Source organism: Pseudophryne corroboree, chromosome 2 (assembly GCF_028390025.1).
Source record: "Pseudophryne corroboree isolate aPseCor3 chromosome 2, aPseCor3.hap2, whole genome shotgun sequence".
In the NCBI taxonomy this organism is placed as follows: Eukaryota; Metazoa; Chordata; class Amphibia; order Anura; family Myobatrachidae; genus Pseudophryne; species Pseudophryne corroboree.
The window spans coordinates 1,046,217,176-1,046,245,146 of record NC_086445.1 but is presented as its reverse complement, the minus strand read 5'-3'; the positions used below and the strand labels follow the sequence as shown (position 1 = coordinate 1,046,245,146).

Here is a 27,971-nt window from a genome sequence, read left to right as displayed (position 1 = left end):
GCCCACACATTTTAAAGATGGTGCCTAGCGCCAGTATACATATAAAAGTGGCGCCAAGCGCCCATTGTCCTCTGTAATGGCGGCGGCACTTAAGGGTTAACCCCTTCAGTGCCGCAGCCGCCAATACACATGTGGCTGGGGGTCTCTCCGGCCACACGATGTGATTCACAACTCCACAGATGTTACATCATATTATTCCCTGTGCCCCGGAGTCTACTGGTCACACCTATATATAACCAGTGCATCTGCCACGCCGGTCGCTAATGTACACCGAGCGCCACCCAGACGTCCCTACCGGTCACACCTATATATAACCACACCGGTCACTAATGTACACCGAGCGCCACCCAGACGTCCCTACCGGTCACACCTATATATAACCACACCGGTCACTAATGTACACCGAGCGCCACACAGACATCCCTACCGGTCACACCTATATATAACCACACCGGTCACTAATGTACACTGAGCGCCACCCAGACGTCCCTACCGGTCACTAATGTACACCGAGCGCCACACAGACACACAGACACCTATATATAACCACACCGGTCACTAATGTACACCGAGCGCCACACAGACATCCCTACCGGTCACACCTATATATAACCACACCGGTCACTAATGTACACCGAGCGCCACACAGACGTCCCTACTGGTCACACCTATATATAACCACACCGGTCACTAATGTACACCGAGCGCCACACAGACGTCCCTACTGGTCACACCTATATATAACCACACCGGTCACTAATGTACACTGAGCGCCACACAGACGTCCCTACCGGTCACACCTATATATAACCACACCGGTCACTAATGTACACCGAGCGCCACACAGACGTCCCTACCGGTCACACCTATATATAACCAGTGCATCTGCCACGCCGGTCACTAATGTACACCGAGCGCCACCCAGACGTCCCTACCGGTTACACCTATATATAACCACACCGGTCACTAATGTACACCGAGCGCCACACAGACGTCCCTACCGGTTACACCTATATATAACCACACCGGTCACTAATGTACACCGAGCGCCACCCAGACGTCCCTACCGGTCACACCTATATATAACCACACCGGTCACTAATGTACACCGAGCGCCACACAGACATCCCTACCGGTCACACCTATATATAACCACACCGGTCACTAATGTACACTGAGCGCCACCCAGACGTCCCTACCGGTCACACCTATATATAACCACACCGGTCACTAATGTACACCGAGCGCCACACAGACATCCCTACCGGTTACACCTATATATAACCACACCGGTCACTAATGTACACCGAGCGCCACACAGACATCCCTACCGGTCACACCTATATATAACCACACCGGTCACTAATGTACACCGAGCGCCACACAGACGTCCCTACTGGTCACACCTATATATAACCACACCGGTCACTAATGTACACCGAGCGCCACACAGACGTCCCTACTGGTCACACCTATATATAACCACACCGGTCACTAATGTACACTGAGCGCCACACAGACGTCCCTACCGGTCACACCTATATATAACCACACCGGTCACTAATGTACACCGAGCGCCACACAGACGTCCCTACCGGTCACACCTATATATAACCACACCGGTCACTAATGTACACTGAGCGCCACACAGACATCCCTACCAGTCACACCTATATATAACCACACCGGTCACTAATGTACACCGAGCGCCACACAGACATCCCTACCGGTCACACCTATATATAACCACACCGGTCACTAATGTACACTGAGCGCCACACAGACGTCCCTACCGGTCACACCTATATATATATATATATATATATATATATATATAACCACACCGGTCACTAGTGTACACCGAGCGCCACACAGACGTCCCTACCGGTCACACCTATATATAACCACACCGGTCACTAATGTACACTGAGCGCCACACAGACGTCCCTACCGGTCACATCTATATATAACCACACCGGTCACTAATGTACACTGAGCGCCACACAGACATCCCTACCGGTCACACCTATATATAATAACCACACCGGTCACTAATGTACACCGAGCGCCACACAGACATCCCTACCGGTCACACCTATATATAACCACACCGGTCACTAATATACACCGAGCGCCACCCAGACGTCCCTACCGGTCACACCTATATATAACCACACCGGTCACTAATGTACACCGAGCGCCACACAGACATCCCTACCGGTCACACCTATATATAACCACACCAGTCACTAATGTACACCGAGCGCCACACAGACATCCCTACCGGTCACACCTATATATAACCACACCGGTCACTAATGTACACTGAGCGCCACACAGACGTCCCTACCGGTCACACCTATATATAACCACACCGGTCACTAATGTACACCGAGCGCCACACAGACGTCCCTACCGGTTACACCTATATATAACCACACCAGTCACTAATGTACACCGAGCGCCACACAGACATCCCTACCGGTCACACCTATATATAACCACACCGGTCACTAATGTACACCGAGCGCCACACAGACATCCCTACCGGTCACACCTATATATAACCACACCGGTCACTAATGTACACCGAGCGCCACACAGACGTCCCTACCGGTCACACCTATATATAACCACACCGGTCACTAATGTACACCGAGCGCCACCCAGACGTCCCTACCGGTCACACCTATATATAACCACACCGGTCACTAATGTACACTGAACGCCACACAGACGTCCCTACAGATCAGGATCTCCGGCCCCTGTACCTGTCCGACCACAGAACACAGGCATGTAACAGGAGCCGCCGTCAGCCAGCAGCTAGGCGACTGGAGGGGTTAATGAGTACGTCAGCAATCCGCGCGCTCCTGGCAGCTGGTGGGGACGGATTTGCCAACATTTAGCGGAACAAGTCCCTCTCCGCAGGTTCCGGCCAACAGCAACATTTGCACGACGCCTGACAAATGACTAATTGTCTTATTGGTGCGAGGAGGCCGCTGGTCGAGTTATAGCGTCTCCGGGGGCCGCTCGCTAATTGGGGAACAGAGGTGATAACAGGCTGGCTGAGGCCGGGACTTACAGGTATGTACAGCGATTAGGGTTCTGTAGCCAGATATAGAGGATGCCGGCAGCGCCGTGTGCTAATCAGTCACCAGGGAGGTTACAGCATCTATGGGGGAGATCGGCTTACAGAGGAGGCGGTAAGTAGCCAGATCTTACTTGTACAGCAGTATGTCAGCCGCCTGCAGCACCGGGTAGGTGAACAGCCCAACACTTCCTTCATTCTTCTGCGTCTGGCTCTTCATCTAGTGATAGTCAGGAGAGAGACGTGAGTTATATCAGGCATGGAGGAACATCACTGAACAGGGCGCAATGTCATAAGTGAAAGGCGTTTACTCAGTTCTATCTGTACCCGGGAAACAGCCCCCACCCACTATCGCACGTCACACTATCAAAGTGCTGCCGGATGGAGCGCAGGAGATCGCATTGTACGAATAACGCTCTATACACCGTAGTCGCTGTGGGCAACGTCTAAGCATAAATCAACCTGATCTTACGAAACCGTTTCCCCGGCAGGTAAGAGAGACAGGGCTCTGCAAGGCGTCAGGCTGTGAGGGTCAGATTGTAGGGTGTTTCTCTATCCACAAACTCTACGACTCACCTTCCACTGCGGCAAGTGCCTGATCCGCGGCATGGACGTCAGGCAGCCGAGAATCCAGCCAAGCTCAGCGTGTTCTGGTACCTGGACACAACAGGAGGACCATACAGAGAACAGAATAACCTCAGTAATTATAGGACTCATTGGACAGGATCATAGTAATATATCTGCATATCCATGCACCAGCGCACTTCCAACTGAGGCCCATCCCACCTCTGGAAATCCACCCCTCCCATCACTGCATTTCCACCTGAGGCCACCACTGCCACCCCACCTATACCCCTCCCACTACCAAACTTCCACTTGAGGCCAATCGCACATCCACCTAGACTCCCTCCTATCTCGGTGCCTCCAGTACTCCCACTACCGCACTTCCACATAAAGCCCTTCCAATCACAGCACCCCACAAAGAGCCGGTAATACTACCATAAGTCCACCTGGAGCCTCTTCAACCATTACACCCCCACCTCTACCCGGCACCCGTTCTCAGCACAGCACCCCACCAAGAGCCGGTAACACTACCACACCTCCACCAGGAACTTCTCCATCCATCACACCACCTCGAGCCCCTTCCCAGCACAGCACCCCACCAAGAGCCGATAACACTACCATACCTCCACCTGGAGCCTCTTCCCAGCACAGCACCCCACCAAAAGCCGTTATCACTACCACACCTCCACCTGGAGCCTCTCCAACCATCACACCCCCACCCGGAGCCTCTTCCCAGCACAGCACCCCACCAAGAGCCGGTAACACTACCACACCTCCACCTGGAGCCTCTCCATCCATCACACCCCCACCTGGAGCCTCTTCCCAGCACAGCACCGCACCAAGAGCCCATCACACTATCACACCTCCATCTGGAGCCTCTACATCCATCACACCCCCACCAGGAGCCTCTGCCAGCATACACCTCCAACCTACACACCACTCACCTCTGTGACTTTACCCATCCAACAACCCCACCTGGTGTTCCTCCTGCCTATAAAACTATACCCTTCACACCTCCACCTGGAGCCTCTTCAACCATCACCTGCCCCACCACCACCTGGAGCACCTTCCCAGCACAGCACCACACCAAGAGCCCATTACACTACCACACCACCACCTGGATCCTCTCCAACCATCACACCCCCACCTCCACCCGGAGGCCCTTACCAGCACAGCACCCCATCAAGTGCCCATAACACTACCACATCTCCACCAGGAGCCTCTGCCAGCACAGCACCTCCACCCCTCACCTCTGTGACTTCACCCATCCAACAACCCGACCTGAAGCCTCTTTCACCAATAAAACAACACCCTTCACCTGTAGCCTCTCCAACCATCACCTGCCCCACCACCACCTGATGTCCCTTTCACCTATAAAACTACACCCTTCACCTGGCGCTCCCTCCCACTACAACACCTCCATCAGAGTCCTGCCCCACCACCCGGAGTCCACCTGACTGCCCACCATACCCACCCGAGACTGCTGAAAGACACAGCTCTTGTCAGGGTTGATTCCACAGGCTAGCAGGCAGGCAGTCATGTCCAGTACGCTCTCCCGCAGCCTGTCCGGGTCCTGGGGTACGGTGATGGAATGTAGGTCCACAACACTGAACAGCACCAACCCGAACTCGTCCTGCAGGCTGGCCCAGCTCTGCAGGGCGCCCAGGTAGTTCCCCAGGTGGGGGATGCCTGTGGGCTGGATGCCGGAGAACAAGCAGAGTTTTCCATCCTGCAACGAGACACGCACAGGCCTATTACACATGTATGGGCCACAGCCTGTTTGGTGGGGACGTGTCCAAAGCTGGAATAACTATTAGGACACAGAATAGACTTACAATGGAACGGGGACCAGGTCACGGAGGACCTTAAGCGGTAATGTGGATATATACTAGTCAGGGACAACTGGGGGACCCACTACAAGGGAGGGAACTGTATTCTGGGCTTGTGACAACCGCCGGGACGCATCCTCTTGGTGTGTAGCATGAAGGACACGTCTACCCTAATAACCTCCGTGTTGTATAATCGATACAACGGACCTCGCGGCAGCTGTATACAACTCCTGATAATGTAATGTGTGAAATGTTTGCAGGTCTCTCTCTAGAGTGCAAGCTCTTGAGACCACGCTGAATGCAGAAAGACAGAGTGATAAATGGTTCTGTCAGCAAAGGTTTTTTTGGCTCAAGAAAGTGAAATTCTTTTGACATTTCGGATTGGTAATAAATTAATGACGCAAATAATCTGCAAACAAAGGGGGGACCCCGGCAGCCATTATCCCTGCGGCTCCTCAGACCGGTAACACGGGGCGCTCTGCCAGTGTAACGTGCAGCCATGGGGAACACATTCGGCATAGGTGGCAGGTCGGAGACGGGAGATGAGAGCTGGGACGGCAGGAGACAACCCCTGCTGATCACCATGACAGGGAAGACTGATGGGCTCTCCCGGGAGGAAAGCTGTGTTTAGAGTACAGGGCCTGCATACAATGGGGTGATTAATGAGGCTGATGTAAGTGGGGAGCAGAGAATCCCCCACCCGCCCTCCCCAATAACAATCCGACAAACGCCTGCACACCGCTAACACTGCCGGCCACAGGTCTGAGCATGAAATAATCCCTTATATACCGGGACACAGGTCACCACACCCGGCACTCCATATTAGCTCATGGGTCCCCCGGCTGCAGAGGTCGCTATGGGTAATTACCACATATGAGATTATTACTACAGAAACGTTTTCCTGCACTGCACTGACTGCAGCTGGAACCTACAGCCGGGAAACTGTTTCCTTAGCATCCAGAACACACAGAACAGTCCCAGCGTCAATGCAGAATAATTCCATTTTATTACACACTAGATGTCCTGGCCAGTGACGTGCGGTGGGGTGAGGCAGAGCCTTTCCCGTCATACTAACGTTTGCACAAGAGTTTTTACTGTGTAAAGTATATGTAAAGTACAAAGAATATGTTTGAAATATCTTTTTTTCTATTATTCTAATCATTTTTATACCAAAATTCTGCAGCAAAAAGTCTTTGACAGGTGAAGCAGTGCCCCCCCTGCTTATCTTTTCCGCACCTCTCAAATCAAAACTCATAAAATTTCCAGGAGTTTATACCGCTGCACCTGTTTATAATGCCCAGATGTACCCTTTGGCTCATATATTGCATGTAAATCTGGCTTTGGTGCTAGCCAGTGCCTCCTGAGACATTTAGCTCACCGCACGTCCCTGGTCCTGGCGCTGCCCGGGGTTTCATACGCTCTGCAGTGTCTCCCCTCTTTCTCTCCTGTCCCTCTTACTCCTGTCCTCTCTCTCCCCCTCTTACTCCTGTTCTCTCCCCCTCTTACTCCAGTCCTCTCTTCTCCCTCTTACTCCAGTCCTCTCTTCTCCCTCTTACTCCAGTCCTCTCTTCTCCCTCTTACTCCTGTCCTCTCTTCTCCCTCTTACTCCAGTCCTCTCTCCCCCTCTTACTCCAGTCCTCTCTTCTCCCTCTTACTCCAGTCCTCTCTTCTCCCTCTTACTCCAGTCCTCTCTTCTCCCTCTTACTCCTGTCCTCTCTCCCCCTCTTACTCCAGTCCTCTCTTCTCCCTCTTACTCCTGTCCTCTCTTCTCCCTCTTACTCCTGTCTTCTCTTCTCCCTCTTACTCCTGTCCTCTCTCCCCCTCTTACTCCTGTCCTCTCTTCTCCCTCTTACTCCTGTCCTCTCTCCCCCTCTTACTCCAGTCCTCTCTTCTCCCTCTTACTCCAGTCCTCTCTTCTCCCTCTTACTCCAGTCCTCTCTCCCCCTCTTACTCCAGTCCTCTCTTCTCCCTCTTACTCCTGTCCTCTCTCCCCCTCTTACTCCAGTCCTCTCTTCTCCCTCTTACTCCTGTCCTCTCTTCTCCCTCTTACTCCTGGTCCTCTCTTCTCCCTCTTACTCCTCGTCCTCTCTTCTCCCTCTTACTCCTGTCCTCTCTTCTCCCTCTTACTCCAGTCCTCTCTTCCCCTCTTACTCCTGTCCTCTCTCCCCCTCTTACTCCTGTCCTCTCTTCTCCCTCTTACTCCTGTCCTCTCTTCTCCCTCTTACTCCTGTCCTCTCTTCTCCCTCTTACTCCTGTCCTCTCTCCCCCTCTTACTCCTGTTCTCTCTCTCCCCCTCTTACTCCTGTCCTCTCTTCTCCCTCTTACTCCTGTCCTCTCTTCTCCTTCTTACTCCTGTCCTCTCTTCTCCCTCTTACTCCTGTCCTCTCTTCTCCCTCTTACTCCTGTCCTCTCTTCTCCCTCTTACTCCTGTCCTCTCTCCCCCTCTTACTCCTGTCCTCTCTTCTCCCTCTTACTCCTGTCCTCTCTTCTCCCTCTTACTCCGGTCCTCTCTCCCCCTCTTACTCCTGTCCTCTCTTCTCCCTCTTACTCCTGTCCTCTCTCTCCCCCTCTTACTCCTGTCCTCTCTTCTCCCTCTTACTCCTGTCCTCTCTTCTCCCTCTTACTCCTGTCCTCTCTCCCCCTCTTACTCCTGTCCTCTCTTCTCCCTCTTACTCCTGTCCTCTCTCCCCCTCTTACTCCTGTCCTCTCTCCCCCTCTTACTCCTGTCCTCTCTCCCCCTCTTACTCCTGTCCTCTCTCCCCCTTAATCCTGTCCTCTTCTCCCTTTTACTCCTGTCCTCTCTCCCCCTCTTACTCCTGTCCTCTCTCCCCCTCTTACTCCTGTCCTCTCTTCCCCCTCTTACTCCTGTCCTCTCTTCCCCCTCTTACTCCTGTCCTCTCTTCCCCCTCTTACTCCTGTCCTCTCTTCCCCCTCTTACTCCTGTCCTCTCTTCTCCCTCTTACTCCTGTCCTCTCTCTCTCCCCCTCTTACTCCTGTCCTCTCTTCTCCCTCTTACTCCTGTCCTCTCTTCTCCCTCTTACTCCTGTCCTCCCTCCCCCTCTTACTCCTGTCCTCTCTTCTCCCTCTTACTCCTGTCCTCTCTTCTCCCTCTTACTCCTGTCCTCTCTTCTCCCTCTTACTCCTGTCCTCTCTCTCCCCCTCTTACTCCTGTCCTCTCTTCTCCCTCTTACTCCTGTCCTCTCTTCTCCCTCTTACTCCTGTCCTCTCTTCTCCCTCTTACTCCTGTCCTCTCTTCTCCCTCTTACTCCTGTCCTCTCTTCTCCCTCTTACTCCTGTCCTCTCTCCCCCTCTTACTCCTGTCCTCTCTTCTCCCTCTTACTCCTGTCCTCTCTTCTCCCTCTTACTCCAGTCCTCTCTTCCCCTCTTACTCCTGTCCTCTCTCCCCCTCTTACTCCTGTCCTCTCTTCTCCCTCTTACTCCTGTCCTCTCTTCTCCCTCTTACTCCTGTCCTCTCTTCTCCCTCTTACTCCTGTCCTCTCTTCTCCCTCTTACTCCTGTCCTCTCTCCCCCTCTTACTCCTGTTCTCTCTCTCCCCCTCTTACTCCTGTCCTCTCTTCTCCCTCTTACTCCTGTCCTCTCTTCTCCTTCTTACTCCTGTCCTCTCTTCTCCCTCTTACTCCTGTCCTCTCTTCTCCCTCTTACTCCTGTCCTCTCTTCTCCCTCTTACTCCTGTCCTCTCTCCCCCTCTTACTCCTGTCCTCTCTTCTCCCTCTTACTCCGGTCCTCTCTTCTCCCTCTTACTCCGGTCCTCTCTCCCCCTCTTACTCCTGTCCTCTCTTCTCCCTCTTACTCCTGTCCTCTCTCTCCCCCTCTTACTCCTGTCCTCTCTTCTCCCTCTTACTCCTGTCCTCTCTCCCCCTCTTACTCCTGTCCTCTCTTCTCCCTCTTACTCCTGTCCTCTCTCCCCCTCTTACTCCTGTCCTCTCTCCCCCTCTTACTCCTGTCCTCTCTCCCCCTCTTACTCCTGTCCTCTCTCCCCCTCTTACTCCTGTCCTCTCTTCTCCCTCTTACTCCTGTCCTCTCTCCCCCTCTTACTCCTGTCCTCTCTCCCCCTCTTACTCCTGTCCTCTCTTCTCCCTCTTACTCCTGTCCTCCCTCCCCCTCTTACTCCTGTCCTCTCTTCTCCCTCTTACTCCTGTCCTCTCTCCCCCTCTTACTCCAGTCCTCTCTTCTCCCTCTTACTCCTGTCCTCTCTTCTCCCTCTTACTCCTGTCCTCTCTTCTCCCTCTTACTCCTGTCCTCTCTTCTCCCTCTTACTCCTGTCCTCTCTTCTCCCTCTTACTCCTGTCCTTTCTCCCCCTCTTACTCCTGTCCTCTCTTCTCCCTCTTACTCCGGTCCTCTCTTCTCCCTCTTACTCCGGTCCTCTCTCCCCCTCTTACTCCTGTCCTCTCTTCTCCCTCTTACTCCTGTCCTCTCTCTCCCCCTCTTACTCCTGTCCTCTCTTCTCCCTCTTACTCCTGTCCTCTCTTCTCCCTCTTACTCCTGTCCTCTCTCCCCCTCTTACTCCTGTCCTCTCTTCTCCCTCTTACTCCTGTCCTCTCTCCCCCTCTTACTCCAGTCCTCTCTTCTCCCTCTTACTCCAGTCCTCTCTTCTCCCTCTTACTCCAGTCCTCTCCCCCTCTTACTCCAGTCCTCTCTTCTCCCTCTTACTCCTGTCCTCTCTCCCCCTCTTACTCCAGTCCTCTCTTCTCCCTCTTACTCCTGTCCTCTCTTCTCCCTCTTACTCCTGTCCTCTCTTCTCCCTCTTACTCCTGTCCTCTCTTCTCCCTCTTACTCCTGTCCTCTCTTCTCCCTCTTACTCCTGTCCTCTCTCCCCCTCTTACTCCTGTCCTCTCTTCTCCCTCTTACTCCTGTCCTCTCTTCTCCCTCTTACTCCTGTTCTCTCTCTCCCCCTCTTACTCCTGTCCTCTCTTCTCCCTCTTACTCCTGTCCTCTCTTCTCCTTCTTACTCCTGTCCTCTCTTCTCCTTCTTACTCCTGTCCTCTCTTCTCCCTCTTACTCCTGTCCTCTCTTCTCCCTCTTACTCCTGTCCTCTCTTCTCCCTCTTACTCCTGTCCTCTCTTCTCCCTCTTACTCCGGTCCTCTCTTCTCCCTCTTACTCCGGTCCTCTCTCCCCCTCTTACTCCTGTCCTCTCTTCTCCCTCTTACTCCTGTCCTCTCTCTCCCACTCTTACTCCTGTCCTCTCTTCTCCCTCTTACTCCTGTCCTCTCTTCTCCCTCTTACTCCTGTCCTCTCTCCCCCTCTGACTCCTGTCCTCTCTTCTCCCTCTTACTCCTGTCCTCTCTCCCCCTCTTACTCCTGTCCTCTCTCCCCCTCTTACTCCTGTCCTCTCTCCCCCTTACTCCTGTCCTCTTCTCCCTTTTACTCCTGTCCTCTCTCCCCCTCTTACTCCTGTCCTCTCTCCCCCTCTTACTCCTGTCCTCTCTCCCCCTCTTACTCCTGTCCTCTCTCCCCCTCTTACTCCTGTCCTCTCTTCCCCCTCTTACTCCTGTCCTCTCTTCCCCCTCTTACTCCTGTCCTCTCTTCCCCCTCTTACTCCTGTCCTCTCTTCCCCCTCTTACTCCTGTCCTCTCTTCTCCCTCTTACTCCTGTCCTCTCTCTCTCCCCCTCTTACTCCTGTCCTCTCTTCTCCCTCTTACTCCTGTCCTCTCTTCTCCCTCTTACTCCTGTCCTCCCTCCCCCTCTTACTCCTGTCCTCTCTTCTCCCTCTTACTCCTGTCCTCTCTTCTCCCTCTTACTCCTGTCCTCTCTTCTCCCTCTTACTCCTGTCCTCTCTTCTCCCTCTTACTCTTGTCCTCTCTTCTCCCTCTTACTCCTGTCCTCTCTTCTCCCTCTTACTCCTGTTCTCTCTCTCCCCCTCTTACTCCTGTCCTCTCTTCTCCCTCTTACTCCTGTTCTCTCTCTCCCCCTCTTACTCCTGTCCTCTCTTCTCCCTCTTACTCCTGTTCTCTCTTCTCCCTCTTACTCCTGTCCTCTCTCCCCCTCTTACTCCTGTCCTCTCTTCTCCCTCTTACTCCTGTCCCCTCTTCTCCCTCTTACTCCTGTCCTCTCTCCCCCTCTTACTCCTGTCCTCTCTCCCCCTCTTACTCCTGTCCTCTCTTCTCCCTCTTACTCCTGTCCTCTCTTCTCCCTCTTACTCCTGTCATCTCTTCTCCCTCTTACTCCTGTCCTCTCTTCTCCCTCTTACTCCTGTCCTCTCTTGTCCCTCTTACTCCTGTCCTTTCTCCCCCTCTTACTCCTGTCCTCTCTTCTCCCTCTTACTCCTGTCCTCTCTCTCCCCCTCTTACTCCTGTCCTCTCTTCTCCCTCTTACTCCTGTCCTCTCTTCTCCCTCTTACTCCTGTCCTCTCTTCTCCCTCTTACCCCTGTCCTCTCTTCTCCCTCTTACTCCAGTCCTCTCTTCTCCCTCTTACTCCTGTCCTCTCTTCTCCCTCTTACTCCTGTCCTCTCTTCTCCCTCTTACTCCTGTCCTCTCTTCTCCCTCTTACTCCTGTCCTCTCTTCTCCCTCTTACTCCTGTCCTCTCTCCCCCTCTTACTCCTGTCCTCTCTTCTCCCTCTTACTCCTGTCCCCTCTTCTCCCTCTTACTCCTGTCCTCTCTCCCCCTCTTACTCCTGTCCTCTCTTCTCCCTCTTACTCCTGTCCTCTCTTCTCCCTCTTACTCCTGTCCTCTCCCCCCTCTTACTCTTGTCCTCTCTCCCCCTCTTACTCCTGTCCTCTCTCCCCCTCTTACTCCTGTCCTCTCTCCCCCTCTTACTCCTGTCCTCTCTTCCCCCTCTTACTCCTGTCCTCTCTCCCCCTCTTACTCCTGTCCTCTCTCCCCCTCTTACTCCTGTCCTCTCTTCTCCCTCTTACTCCTGTCCTCCCTCCCCCTCTTACTCCTGTCCTCTCTTCTCCCTCTTACTCCTGTCCTCTCTCCCCCTCTTACTCCTGTCCTCTCTTCTCCCTCTTACTCCTGTCCTCTCTTCTCCCTCTTACTCCTGTCCTCTCTTCTCCCTCTTACTCCTGTCCTCTCTTCTCCCTCTTACTCCTGTCCTTTCTCCCCCTCTTACTCCTGTCCTCTCTTCTCCCTCTTACTCCTGTCCTCTCTCTCCCCCTCTTACTCCTGTCCTCTCTTCTCCCTCTTACTCCTGTCCTCTCTTCTCCCTCTTACTCCTGTCCTCTCTTCTCCCTCTTACTCTTACTCCTGTCCTCTCTTCTCCCTCTTACTCCTGTCCTCTCTTCTCCCTCTTACTCCTGTCCTCTCTTCTCCCTCTTACTCTTGTCCTCTCTTCTCCCTCTTACTCCTGTCCTCTCTTCTCCCTCTTACTCCTGTTCTCTCTCTCCCCCTCTTACTCCTGTCCTCTCTTCTCCCTCTTACTCCTGTCCTCTCTTCTCCCTCTTACTCCTGTCCTCTCTTCTCCCTCTTACTCCTGTCCTCTCTTCTCCCTCTTACTCCTGTCCTCTCTTCTTCCTCTTACTCCTGTCCTCTCTTCTCCCTCTTACTCCTGTCCTCTCTCCCCCTCTTACTCCTGTCCTCTCTTCTCCCTCTTACTCCTGTCCCCTCTTCTCCCTCTTTCTCCTGTCCTCTCTCCCCCTCTTACTCCTGTCCTCTCTTCTCCCTCTTACTCCTGTCCTCTCTTCTCCCTCTTACTCCTGTCCTCTCTTCTCCCTCTTACTCCTGTCCTCTCTTCTCCCTCATCTGTTTGTTTCTCCTATCAGTACTTGATGTTATTATACACAATGGGGGTCATTCCGACCCGTTTGCACGCAGCGGTTTGTTGCTGCGGTGCGAACGGGTCTGGAATGCGCATGCGCGGCGGGCTAAATGCGCGTGCGCGACGTTGCTCGGCGACAGGGGTCGCCGGGTTACGTCGCATCCTACGAAGAAAGCGGTCGCAGAGCCGACCGCAAGAAGATTGACAGAAAGGCGGCGTACCTGGGCGGATCCGGACTGTTGGCTGCCGTTTTTGGGGAGTGGTGAGGAAAACGCAAGCGTGTCCAGGTGAACGGAGGGCAAATGTCTGACGTCAAAGCCGGCTCCAGCATCGCAGAGATCGTCGCACAGGGTAAGTAGGTCCAGGGCTAGTCTTGTTCTGATTGAAAAATGTTTAGCGATCGCAGCCCTGCTACGCTAAAATACACTCCCCCATAGGCGTGGACTAGTTGATCGCAGCAACAGCAAAAAGTTGCTGGTTGCGATCAACTCAGAATGACCACCAATATCCTTAGCATGACACCATTTTCCTTCTCATCTTTACTGTTGTACTGTTTGGTACGTCCTCGTCTTTCCTCCTCTACAGAGAGTCTATACTCTGCGTATGCAGCATGTGCTCCCTGTGATGACATCATTTTATCAGTATACATAACTATACACCCTGCACTATCACATATCATCTCACGGCCATTCTGGTTGTTGGACGAGACCCACTTATAGCCAGTTGCCTGGGTACACACATTACACAGACATTTAGGGAACAGCAGGAGAATACACCAACTCACAGAGCTGATAGGCTGCACAATATGGAGGAATATTAGGGAATGGTCTCTACAATAGGATTTTAATACCTACCGGTAAATCCTTTTCTCTTAGTCCGTAGAGGATGCTGGGGACACTTCAAGAACCATGGGGTATAGACGGGATCCGCAGGAGACATGGGCACTTTAAGACTTTGAATGGGTGTGAACTGTCTCCTCCCTCTATGCCCCACCTCCAGACTCCAGTTAGAGGAACTGTGCCCAGGGAGACGGACATTTCGAGGAAAGGATTTTTTTGTTAAACTACGGTAGGATACATACCAGCTCACACCACAAACACGCCGTACAACATGGCATTTAACAGAACTCCAGTCAACGGAATGAACCATGTCAGCAACAGGCTGACTATAACAGAAACACAACCTTTGTGTAACATAACCAAAACTTAGTAAGTAACAACTGCAGATAGAGTCCGCACTGGGACGGGCGCCCAGCATCCTCTACGGACTAAGAGAAAAGGATTTACCGGTAGGTATTAAAATCCTATTTTCTCATACATCCTAGAGGATGCTGGGGACGCGTCAAGAACCATGGGGTTTATACCAAAGCTCTAGAACGGGCGGGAGAGCGCGGATGACTCTGCAGCACCAAATGACCAAACATGAGGTCCTCATCAGCCAGGGTATCAAACTTGTAAAATTTTGCAAAAGTGTTTGAACCCGACCAAGTAGCTGCTCGGCAGAGTTGTAATGCCGAGACCCCTCGGGCAGCCGCCCAGGATGAGCCCACCTTCCTGGTAGAATGGGCCTTCACCGATTTCGGTAACTGCAATCCAGCCGTAGAATGAGAATGCTGAATCGTATTACAGATCCAGCGCGCAATAGTCTGCTTAGAAGCAGGATTTCCAATCTTGTTGGAAGCATACAGGACAAACAAAGCTTCAGTTTTCCTAAGTGGAGCCATTCTGGTGACATAAATCTTTAAAGCCCTGACCACATCGAGAGATTTTGATTCAGTAAAAACTTCAGTAGCCACCGGCACCACAATAGGCTGGTTCATTTGGAACGATGAAACCACCTTCGGCAGAAATTGCTGACGAGTTCTCAACTCTGCTCAATCTTCATGGAAGATTAAATACGGACTTGTGAGACAAAGCCGCCAACTCAGACACCCGTCTTGCGGATGCTAAGGCCAATAACATGACCACTTTCCAAGTGAGAAATTTCAACTCTACCTTCTGTAAAGGTTCAAACCAATGAGATTGACTGAACTGCAACACCACATTAAGATCCCATGGTGCCACTGGGGGCACAAAGGGAGGTTGGATGTGCAAAACGCCCTTCACGAAAGTCTGAACTTCTGGAAGGGAGGCCAATTCTTTTTGAAAGAAAATTGATAAGGCCGAAGTTTGTACTTTTATGGAGCCTAACTTCAGGCCCGCATCCACACCTGCTTGCAGAAAATGGAGAAAACGCCCCAGCTGAAATTCTTCCGTAGGAGCCCTCTTGGATTCACACCAAGACACATATTTTCTCCAAATACGGTGATAATGTTTTGCCGTTACATCTTCCCTAGCCTGAAGAAGTGTGGGAATGACTTCACTGGAAATACCCTTTCAGGCTAAGATCCGGCGTTCAACCGCCAAGCCGTCAAACGTAGCCGCAATAAGTCGTGATATACGCACGGCCCCTGCTGTAACAGATCCTCTCGTAGAGGAAGAGGCCAGGGATCTCCTATGAGTAATTCCTGAAGATCTGGATACCAAGCCCTCCTCGGCCAGTCCGGAACAATGAGGATCGTTGTAAATGGCTCTTAACTCTAGAACGTTTATGTGTAGACAAACTTCCTGGCTTGTCCATCTTCCCTGGAAGTTTTCTCCCTGTGTGACTGCTCCCCAGCCCCGGAGACTCACATCCATGGTTACTAGGATCCAGTCCTGGATCCCGAACCTGCGTCCGTCTAGGAGGCGAGAGCTGTGCAGCCACCACAGGAGTGAGATTCTGGTCCTGGAAGACAGGATTATTTTCCGGTGCATGTGGGATCCGGACCACTTGTCCAACAGGTCCCACTGAAACACTCTAGCATGGAACCTGCCAAATTGAATGGCCTCCACCATCTTTCCCAGCAAACGAGTGCATTGATGGATTGACACTCTTGCCGGTTTCAGAATCTGTTTGACCAAACTCTGGATTTCCAGAGCTTTTTCTTCTGGAAGAAACACTCTCTGTAATTCTGTGTCCAGAATCATTCCCAAGAACGACAGCCGTTTTGTCAGATTCAACTGTGACTTTGGCAAGTTTAGGATCCAACCATGTTGTTGTAGAACTGTCAGGGATAGTGTAATGTCCTGGACCAGTTTGTCCTTGGATCTCGCCTTTATCAGGAGATCGTCCAAGTGAGGGATAATTGTGACTCCTTGTCTGCGAAGGAGAATCATCATCTCCGCCATTACCTTGGTGAAAATCCTCGGAGCCGTGGACAGACCAAACGACAACGTCTGAAATTGGTAATGACAATCCTGAATAGCAAACCTTAGGTAAGCCTGATGCGGAGAATATATGGGGATGTGTAAGTAGGCATCCTTTATGTCGACCGACACCATGAAATCCCCTTCCTCCAGACTGGAGATCACTGCTCGGAGAGATTCCATCTTGAATTTGAATTTTCTTAGGTAAAGATTGAGGGACTTTAGGTTCAGAATTGGTCGAACCGAACCGTCCGGCTTCGGGACCACAAACTGGCTGAAATAAAAGCCTTCTCCCTGTTGAGACGGAGGAACCCTGATAATGACCTGATTTAGGCATAACTTTTGTATTGCATCGCATACAACCTGCCTATCCGGAAGAGAAGCTGGTAAGGCCGATTTGAAAAATCGGTGAGGGGAAGCGTCTTGAAACTCCAGTTTGTACCCCTGGGACACTATTTCTAAAACCCATGGGTCCAGGGCCGAACGAGCCCAGAATTGACTGAAGAGCTTGAGACGTGCCCCCACCGGTGCGGACTTCCTCAGTGGAGCCTTAGCGTCATGTGGTGGATTTGGCAGAAGCCGGGGAGGACTTCTGCTCCTGGGAAGCTGCGACGGCTGGAGATCTTTTACCTTTTCCTCTTCCCCTATTAGCGAGGCCTTTTTTGTATTTATTTGGCCGAAAGGACTGCATCTGAAAATGGCCTCTCTTTTGTTTGTTGTGCAGGAACATAAGGCAAAAAAGACGACTTACCCGTGGTAGCCGTAGATACCAATTCAGTGAGACCGTACCCAAACAAGACATCACCTTTATACGGGAGCGACTCCATAGCTTTCTTAGAGCCAGCATCAGCATTCCATTGATGAATCCACAATGCCCTCCTAGCTGAAATTGCCATGGCATTGGCCCTTGATCCCAAAATGCCAATATCCCTCGCCACCTCCTTTAGTTAGGCCGCAGCGTCCCTGATATGACCCAGTGTCAATAGAATGCTATCCCTATCTAGGGTATCTATATTGGATGACAAGTTATCTGCCCACTTTTCAATAGCACTACTCACCCACGCCGACGCAATGGTTGGTCTGAGTAGTGAACCTGTGGTGACGTAAATGGATTTTAACGTATTTTCCTGTCTAGGATCCTTAAGGGCTGCCGTGTCAGGAGACGGTAAAGCCACCTTTTTAGACAACAGTGACAGAGCCTTGTCCACAATGGGGGAAGACTCCCACTTTTCTCTATCCCTAGAGGGGAACAGATACGTCACCTGAATCCTCTTGGGAATCAGAAACTTTTTGTCAGGATTTTCCCACATTTTCTCAAAAAAAGTATTCAGTTCATGAGAGGGAGGAAACGTTACCTCAGGTTTCTTTCCCTTATACATACAGACCCTAGTATCAGGAACGGCAGGGTCCTCAGTGATATTTAACACGTCTTTTATTGCAACAATCATGTACTGAATGCTCTTTGCCAACTTTGGGTCTAATTAGGCATCACTATAGTCGACACTGGAGTCAGTGTCCGTGTCGGTATATGTGTCTGCCAACTGAGCAAAGGAACGTTTTTGTGACCCCGACGGGGTCTGAACCTGTGATAACACATCCTCCACAGATCTCTTCCATGCCTGGTTCTGAGATTCAGATTTATCCAATCTCTTATTAATAAGAGCCACATTAGCATTCAAGGCATTCAACACATTTACCCAATCAGGAGTCGGCGGTGCCGACATTGTCACTCCCACAGCCGTTTCTGTCCCTAACACAGTCTCCTCCTGGAAAGAACACTCCGCCTCAGATATGCCGACACCCGCGTACTGACACACTGGGCAGATAGGAGACAGACCCACAGTAAAGCCTGTCAGAGAAACACAGAGGGAGTTTGCCAGCTCACAACGCAGCGCTCAAACCCAGTACTGAAACCTTAATATAAAGCCCAGACCAGTTTCTAGCGCTTTTATAACTTCTATAAGCCAAATTAACTGTGCCCTCCCCCCCCCCCCGTTTTGCATCCTGTTACTTGGTACAGCAGTGTGGAGGCAAGGACTAGCGTCTCTACATCTTTCTTGTGAAGAGAAAATGGCGCTGAGGGCTAAGCCCCGCCCCCTCAATGGGGCGCTTCAGCCTGCTATTTCATAACATAAAAACGCTGGCGGGGGTCAGGATTTTGTGCCTTGGCACATCTTATCCACTTTGCCAGCTTGTATGAGGATTTTTTATGCCGCCCAGGGTGCCCCCCGTGCCCTGCACCCTGTAGTGCTGCCGTGTATGGGAGCATGGCGCGCTGCGCGATCGCTGTGCGGTACCTCAGAAGCCGTCACTGAAGTCTTCTATCTTCTTCTACTCACCTGTCTTCAGACTTCTGGCTCTGCAAGGGGGGTGACGGCGTGCTCTGGGAATGAACCCCTAGGCATACCTAGTGATCAAACCCTCAGGAGCTAATGGTGTCCTGTAGCCTAAGAAGCAGAGCCTTTAAACTCACTAGAAGTAGGTCTGACTTCTCTCCCCTCAGTCCCACGAAGCAGGGAGACCGTTGCCAGCAGTTCTCCCTGAAAATAATAAACCTAACATAAGTCTTTTCAGAGAAACTCAGTAGAGCTCCTCAGTGTGCATCCAGTCTGCCTGGGCACAGATCTAAAACTGAGTCTGAAGGAGGGGCATAGAGGGAGGAGCCAGTTCACACCCATTCAAAGTCTTAAAGTGCCCATGTCTCCTGCGGATCCCGTCTATACCCCATGGTTCTTGAAGTGTCCCCAGCATCCTCTAGGACGTATGAGAAAAGAAGATTCCGGAATGGGTACCCTCCCCCTATACACACACGCTAGTGACAGAGCCAGGCGTTACAGGGTACGGAGAGACCCCGGAGATATGTAACATCCCGTCATGGATCAAGGATTATATGGAGCTTCAGTTTCTGTTTGAATACACAGCATATAACATCCAGGTCAGTCGCAGGTAAGTACACTGTTATCAGACCTGTATAATCTATTGAAGAAATATAATGGGATTACACTACGTCATAGGTATGAGCAGGAGATGAAGGCCGAGCCCACATGAGCAGGACACGCGGGTGCAGGATATGCGGGCACAGGACACGCGGGAGCAGGACACGCGGGACAGACACACGGGCGCAGGACACACGGGACAGACACAGGTGCAGGACACACGGGACAGACACACAGGCGGACACACACGGGCGCAGAGTTACTAAGCTGCCGCTGATCAGAGGCTCTCACCAATGGATTGCAGAGGACAACAGTAACTTCTGCTAACACGCCGCATTTAGGGCTCCATTTATCAGTATTTGCGGCAAATTCACGGAAAACAGCAAATATTTAGTATCACCCAAATGTACGAAAGAGGGACGTCAGCAGATATCGGACGCGATACTGACAGATTGGTATTCCGGAGAGTGTCCTCTGCAGCCTATGGAATACACATACAAAAATGACCAGGAGGGGGCGGTATACTCATCCTACAATGTGACTGTGGGGGCCAATATCGCGCACAGATAGCGCTGCAAATGTGATTACTGATAAATGGGCCCCATAGAGTTACTATTTCTGTATGAAAAACCAACATCATAAATCTGCCCCATGGAGTGCACTACAGTGACTCTCCCGTATCCAGCCCGAGACAGTGACTCTCCCGTATCCAGCCCGAGACAGTGACTCTCCCGTATCCAGCCCGAGACAGTGACTCTCCCGTATCCAGCCCGAGACAGTGACTCTCCCGTATCCAGCCCGAGACAGTGACTCTCCCGTATCCAGCCCGAGACAGTGACTCTCCCGTATCCAGCCCGAGACAGTGACTCTCCCGTATCCAGCCCGAGACAGTGACTCTCCCGTATCCAGCCCGAGACAGTGACTCTCCCGTATCCAGCCCGAGACAGTGACTCTCCCGTATCCAGCCCGAGACAGTGACTCTCCCGTATCCATAGTGACTCTCCGCTGACTGATGGTGCCTTATGGGGCAGATGTACTAAGCCTTGTAGAGAGGTAACGTGGAGAGCAATAAAGTACCAGCCAATCAGCTCCTGATTGCCATGTTATAGACTGAGTGAAAAATGACAGGGAGGAGCTGATTGGTTGGTACTTTATCTCTCTCCAAGACCTAGTACAGCTCCCTCTATGTACGCAATATTCCAAACGGCTGAAAATGTGATATCCAGAATACTTCTTGCCCCAAGCATTCTGGATATGGGAGACTTACCCTGGATACAGTATGTCTTCCTTGTGGCTTGCAATGAAGGAATGATCCTGCCGCAGACACACCCGGAGGCGGCACTGTATGTACACACCCGGAGGAGGTACTGTACGTACACACCCGGAGGAGGTACTGTACGTACACACATGGAGGAGGTACTGTACGTACACACCCGGAGGAGGTGCTGTACGTACACACACACCCGGAGGAGGTGCTGTACGTACACACCCGGAGGAGGTACTGTACGTACACACATGGAGGAGGTACTGTACGTACACACCCGGAGGAGGTGCTGTACGTACACACACACCCGGAGGAGGTGCTGTACGTACACACCCGGAGGAGGTGCTGTACGTACACACCCGGAGGAGGTGCTGTACGTACACACCCGGAGGAGGTACTGTACGTACACATCCGGAGACGGTACTGTACGTACACATCCGGAGACGGTACTGTACGTACACATCCGGAGACGGTACTGTACGTACACATCCGGAGACGGTACTGTACGTACACATCCGGAGACGGTACTGTACGTACACATCCGGAGACTGTACTGTACGTACACATCCGGAGACTGTACTGTACGTACACACCCGGAGAAGGTACTGTACATACCCGGAGACTGTACTGTACGTACACATCCGGAGACTGTACTGTACGTACACATCCGGATAAGGTACTGTACATACCCGGAGACTGTACTGTACGTACACACCCGGAGACTGTACTGTACGTACACACCCGGAGACTGTACTGTACGTACACATCCGGAGACTGTACTGTACGTACACATCCGGAGACTGTACTGTACGTACACAGCCGGAGACTGTACTGTACGTACACAGCCGGAGACTGTACTGTACGTACACACCCGGAGAAGGTACTGTACATACCCGGAGACTGTACTGTACGTACACACCCGGAGACTGTACTGTACGTACACACCCGGAGACTGTACTGTACGTACACACCCGGAGACTGTACTGTACGTACACACCCGGAGACTGTACTGTACATACACACCCGGAGAAGGTACCGTACACACCCGGAGAAGGTACTGTACACACCCAGAGAAGGTACTGTACGTACACACCCGGAGAAGGTACTGTACGTACACACATGGAGAAGGTACCGTACACACCCAGAGAAGGTACTGTACGTACACACATGGAGAAGGTACCGTACACACCCAGAGAAGGTACCGTACACACCCAGAGAAAGTACTGTACACACCCAGAGAAGGTACTGTACGTACACACATGGAGAAAGTACTGTACACACCCAGAGAAGGTACTGTACGTACACACCCGGAGAAGGTACTGTACGTACACACATGGAGAAGGTACCGTACACACCCAGAGAAAGTACTGTACACACCCAGAGAAGGTACTGTACGTACACACATGGAGAAAGTACTGTACATACCTGGAGAAGGTACTGTACATACACACCTGGAGAAGGTACTGTACATACACACCTGGAGAAGGTACTGTACACACCCGGAGACGGTACTGTACATACACACCTGGAGAAGGTACTGTACATACACACCTGGAGAAGGTACTGTACACACCTGGAGAAGGTACTGTACATACACACCTGGAGAAGGTACTGTACACACCCGAGACGGTACTGTACATACACACCTGGAGAAGGTACTGTATATACACACCTGGAGAAGGTACTGTACATACACACCTGGAGAAGGTACTGTACATACACACCTGGAGAAGGTACTGTACATACACACCTGGAGAAGGTACTGTACATACACACCTGGAGAAGGTACTGTACATACACACCTGGAGAAGGTACTGTACATACACACCTGGAGAAGGTACTGTATATACACACCTGGAGAAGGTACTGTACATACACACCTGGAGAAGGCACTGTACATACACACCTGGAGAAGGTACTGTATATACACACCTGGAGAAGGCACTGTACATACACACCCGGAGACGGTACTGTACATACACACCTGGAGAAGGTACTGTACATACACACCTGGAGAAGGCACTGTACATACACACCTGGAGAAGGCACTGTACATACACACCTGGAGACGGTACTGTACATACACACCTGGAGAAGGTACTCTACATACACACCTGGAGAAGGTACTGTACACACACCTGGAGAAGGCACTGTACATACACACCTGGAGAAGGTACTGTATATACACACCTGGAGAAGGCACTGTACATACACACCTGGAGAAGGCACTGTACATACACACCTGGAGAAGGCACTGTATATACACACCTGGAGACGGTGCTGTACATACACACCTGGAGAAGGTACTCTACATACACACCTGGAGAAGGTACTGTACATACACACCTGGAGAAGGTACTGTACATACACACCTGGAGAAGGTACTGTACACACCCGGAGACGGTACTGTACATACACACCTGGAGAAGGTACTGTACATACACACCTGGAGAAGGTACTGTACACACCTGGAGAAGGTACTGTACATACACACCTGGAGAAGGTACTGTACACACCCGAGACGGTACTGTACACACCCGAGACGGTACTGTACATACACACCTGGAGAAGGTACTGTATATACACACCTGGAGAAGGTACTGTACATGCACACCTGGAGAATGTACTGTACATACACACCTGGAGAAGGTACTGTACATACACACCCGGAGAAGGTACTGTACATACACACCTGGAGAAGGTACTGTATATACACACCTGGAGAAGGTACTGTACATACACACCTGGAGAAGGCACTGTACATACACACCTGGAGAAGGTACTGTATATACACACCTGGAGAAGGCACTGTACATACACACCCGGAGACGGTACTGTACATACACACCTGGAGCAGGCACTGTACATACACACCTGGAGAAGGCACTGTACATACACACCTGGAGAAGGCACTGTACATACACACCTGGAGAAGGTACTGTACATACACACCTGGAGAAGGTACTGTACATACACGCCTGGAGAAGGTACTGTATATACACGCCTGGAGAAGGTACTGTACATACACACCTGGAGAAGGTACTGTACATACACACCTGGAGAAGGCACTGTACATACACACCTGGAGAAGGTACTGTACATACACACCTGGAGAAGGCACTGTACATACACACCTGGAGAAGGCACTGTATATACACACCTGGAGACGGTACTGTACATACACACCTGGAGAAGGTACTCTACATACACACCTGGAGAAGGTACTCTACATACACACCTGGAGAAGGTACTGTACACACACCTGGAGAAGGTACTGTACATACACACCTGGAGAAGGTACTGTATATACACACCTGGAGAAGGTACTGTACATACACACCTGGAGAAGGTACTGTACATACACACCTGGAGAAGGTACTGTACATACACACCTGGAGAAGGTACTGTACATACACACCTGGAGAAGGTACTGTACATACACACCTGGAGAAGGTACTGTACATACACACCTGGAGACGGTACTGTACATACACACCTGGAGAAGGTACTGTACATACACACCTGGAGAAGGTACTGCACACACCTGGAGAAGGTACTGTACATACACACCTGGAGAAGGTACTGTACATACACACCTGGAGAAGGTACTGTACATACACACCTGGAGAAGGTACTGTACATACACACCTGGAGAAGGTACTGTACAGGGAATGGGGTTAGATGCTTTGTTAGGTTTAGGGGATACTACAGTATACAATACTATAATGCTATATACCCAGAGAGCGTCATCCCATCTCACATCATGGAGAAGCTGCTGCCTCATACCCAGTACATACAGCTCTGTGACTGCCATCTATCCCTATAACACAGAGTGGGCACTAATACCCCTTCTCCACTGCCGCAATAACCTGGGCTAGTGCAGTGATAACCTGGGTCGTGGTTCAGTGGAAAAGGGTTAATCTGGGTCCTCCGACCCGGGAATCCAGCACAGCGATTTTACAAGGTTTCTTCCTAGGAAGGACCCAGATTAAGGGGCAGTGTAAACGGGTAAGGCAGATCGTCAGACCCATCTCCCGTTTACAGACTGGAGAGGTTCACGGCGGGGAAGCTGCTTCCCGCACCACTAACACAGATCCGGGGATGGGTCCAGTGATGTCAGGGGGCGGAGCCAGAGTCTAATTGCAGCGGAGACTCCCGGCGGCTACTGTGCCTGTGTGCAGTGTAATCGGCTCCGATCCGGGTCAGAGCCGCAGTGGAAAGGGGCCAGTCCCGACACCGGTTTGGAACGGTTACAAATCTCGGGTCAGACTCGGGACTTAAATAGAAAATTAAGTAACCCGGGAATCCCACCCTGGTCTGACCTGGGGACCTAGAAAAGGGCTCTGTGTAAATGACGCAAACCCAGGTTAATCTTAGAAGCTGCTGATTGGTTGTGTATGCAGGAGGCCGCCTTAAGGGAGTGTCTGTGAGTGACATGCAGGGAATAACCTGGGGAGAAAGTACAGTGTAAACGGGCTGACCCGGGTTGGACCATGGTATTTGGTGGAAAAGTGGTATAAGTGTCTCCCCCCAGCACTGACACAGGCCTGCGCTATGACGGGGGATCAGGGGGCACCGGGCTGCGCTATGACAGGGAATCGGGGGGCACCGGGCTGCTCTATGACAGGGAATCAGGGGGCACCGGGCTGCGCTATGACGGGGGATCAGGGGGCACCGGGCTGCGCTATGACGGGGGATCAGGGGGCACCGGGCTGCGCTATGACAGGGAATCGGGGGGCACCGGGCTGCTCTATGACAGGGAATCAGGGGGCACCGGGCTGCGCTATGACGGGGGATCAGGGGGCACCGGGCTGCGCTATGACGGGGAATCAGGGGGCACCGGGCTGCGCTATGACGGGGGATCAGGGGGCACTGGTGGGCATTGGGCTGCACTATGATGGGGGATCAGGGGACACTGGTGGGCACTGGGCTGTGATGGGGTGGCAGGGGGCACTGGTGGGCATTGGGCTGTGCTATGATGGGGGATCAGGGGACACTGGTGGGCATTGGGCTGCACTATGATGGGGGATCAGGGGACACTGGTGGGCATTGCGCTGCACTATGATGGGGGAGCAGGGGGCACTGGTGGGCATTGGGCTGTACTGTGATGGGGATCCGGGGATACTGGTGGGCATTGTACTGTACTGTGATGGGGGAGCAGGGGGCACTGGTGGGCATTGGGCTGTACTGTGATGGGGGAGCAGGGGGCACTGGTGGGCATTGGGCTGCACTATGATGGGAGAGCAGGGGGCACTGGTGGGCATTGGGCTGTACTATGATGGGGGAGCAGGGGGTACTGGTGGGCATTGGGCTGCGCTATGACGGGGGAGCAGGGGGCACTGGTGGGCATTGGGCTGTACTATGATGGGGGAGCAGGGGGTACTGGTGGGCATTGGGCTGTACTGTGACGGGGGAGCAGGGGGCACTGGTGGGCATTGGGCTGTACTATGATGGGGGAGCAGGGGGTACTGGTGGGCATTGGGCTGTACTGTGATGGGGGAGCAGGGGGTACTGGTGGGCATTGGGCTGCACTATGATGGGGGAGCAGGGGGCACTGGTGGGCATTGGGCTGTACTATGATGGGGGAGCAGGGGGTACTGGTGGGCATTGGGCTGCACTATGATGGGTGAGCAGGAGGCACTGGTGGGCATTAGGCTGCACTATGATGGGGGAGCAGGGGGCACTGGTGGGCATTGGGCTGCACTATGATGGGGGAGCAGGGGGCACTGGTGGGCATTGGGCTGTACTATGATGGGGGAGCAGGGGTACTGGTGGGCATTGGGCTGTACTGTGATGGGGGAGCAGGGGGCACTGGTGGGCATTGGGCTGTACTATGACGGGTGTGCAGGGGGTACTGGTGGGCATTGGGCTGCACTATGATGGGGGAGCAGGGGGCACTGGTGGGCATTGGGCTGTACTATGATGGGGGAGCAGGGGGTACTGGTGGGCATTGGGCTGCACTATGATGGGTGAGCAGGGGGCACTGGTGGGCATTAGGCTGCACTATGATGGGGGAGCAGGGGGCACTGGTGGGCATTGGGCTGCACTATGATGGGGGAGCAGGGGGCACTGGTGGGCATTGGGCTGTACTATGATGGGGGAGCAGGGGGTACTGATGGACATTAGGCTGCACTATGATGGGGGAGCAGGGGGCACTGGTGGGCATTGGGCTGCACTATGATGGGGGAGCAGGGGGCACTGGTGGGCATTGGGCTGCGCTGTGATGGGGGAGCAGGGGGCACTGAGCTGTACTGTGATGGGGGAGCAGGGGGTACTGGTGGGCATTGGGCTGTACTATGATGGGGGAGCAGGGGGCACTGGTGGGCATTGGGCTGCACTATGATGGGGGAGCAGGGGGCACTGGTGGGCATTGGGCTGCACTATGATGGGGGAGCAGGGGGTACTGGTGGGCATTGGGCTGTACTATGATGGGGGAGCAGGGGGCACTGGTGGGCATTGGGCTGCACTATGATGGGGGAGCAGGGGGCACTGGTGGGCATTGGGCTGCACTATGATGGGGGAGCAGGGGGCACTGGTGGGCATTGGGCTGCACTATGATGGGGGAGCAGGGGGCACTGGTGGGCATTGGGCTGCACTATGATGGGGGAGCAGGGGACACTGGTGGGCATTGGGCTGTACTGTGATGGGGGAGCAGGGGGCACTGGTGGGCATTGGGCTGTAATGTGATGGGGGAGCAGGGGGCCCTGTGGGCATTGGGCTGCGCTGTGATGGGGGCACTGTGGGCACTGGGCTGTACTGTGATGGAGGACCGCGGGTACCTGAGCTGCCGGTTGCCGGTCGGTGCACAGTCCCCGGAGTCCGCTCCTCAGCCGGCAGGACACAGCACGCCTGGCCATGGGCAGCGCCATCTTGGTGACGTCAGTACGGCGGCTGGGAGAGGTCAGCGCCAGCTGTCAGTGTGTGTAGCAGCAGCGCCCACTCCAGTCACACAGAGTACAGGTGACTTATTCTGTGCTCTCTGCTCTCTATCTACTACAGTGTCTTCTAGTGTCAAACCTCACACTGTGCCTCATCCTATTCCTGCACCTCACTCTGTGCCTCATCCTGTTCCTGCACCTCACACCTCACACTGTGCCTCATCCTGTTCCTACACCTCACACTGTGCCTCATCCTGTTCCTGCACCTCACACTGCCTCATCCTGTTCCTGCACCTCACACTGTGCCTCATCCTGTTCCTGCACCTCACACCTCACACTGTGCTTCATCCTGTTCCTGCACCTCACACTGTGCATCATCCTGTTCCTGCACCTCTCACTGTGCCTCATCCTGTTCCTGCACCTCACACTGTGCCTTATCCTGTTCCTGCACCTCACACTGTGCCTCA

General features: G+C 52.7%; 1 protein-coding gene across 1 annotated transcript in view; it reads right to left on the bottom strand.

Annotated features, from left to right (window-relative positions):
• The window catches only part of WARS2 (tryptophanyl tRNA synthetase 2, mitochondrial), a 40,095-nt gene extending 12,338 nt beyond the window's left edge, over positions 1 to 27,757 (bottom strand). Inside the window, exons 1-4 of the mRNA XM_063950561.1 lie at positions 27,406 to 27,757; positions 5,127 to 5,381; positions 3,665 to 3,745; positions 3,223 to 3,308 (exon numbers count right to left, since the gene is read on the bottom strand). Coding sequence (XP_063806631.1) covers positions 3,223 to 3,308; positions 3,665 to 3,745; positions 5,127 to 5,381; positions 27,406 to 27,495 — 512 coding nt within the window. The 5' untranslated portion in view covers positions 27,496 to 27,757. The remainder of the gene's footprint in view (positions 1 to 3,222; positions 3,309 to 3,664; positions 3,746 to 5,126; positions 5,382 to 27,405) is intronic.
• Positions 27,758 to 27,971: the final 214 nt, after the last annotated feature.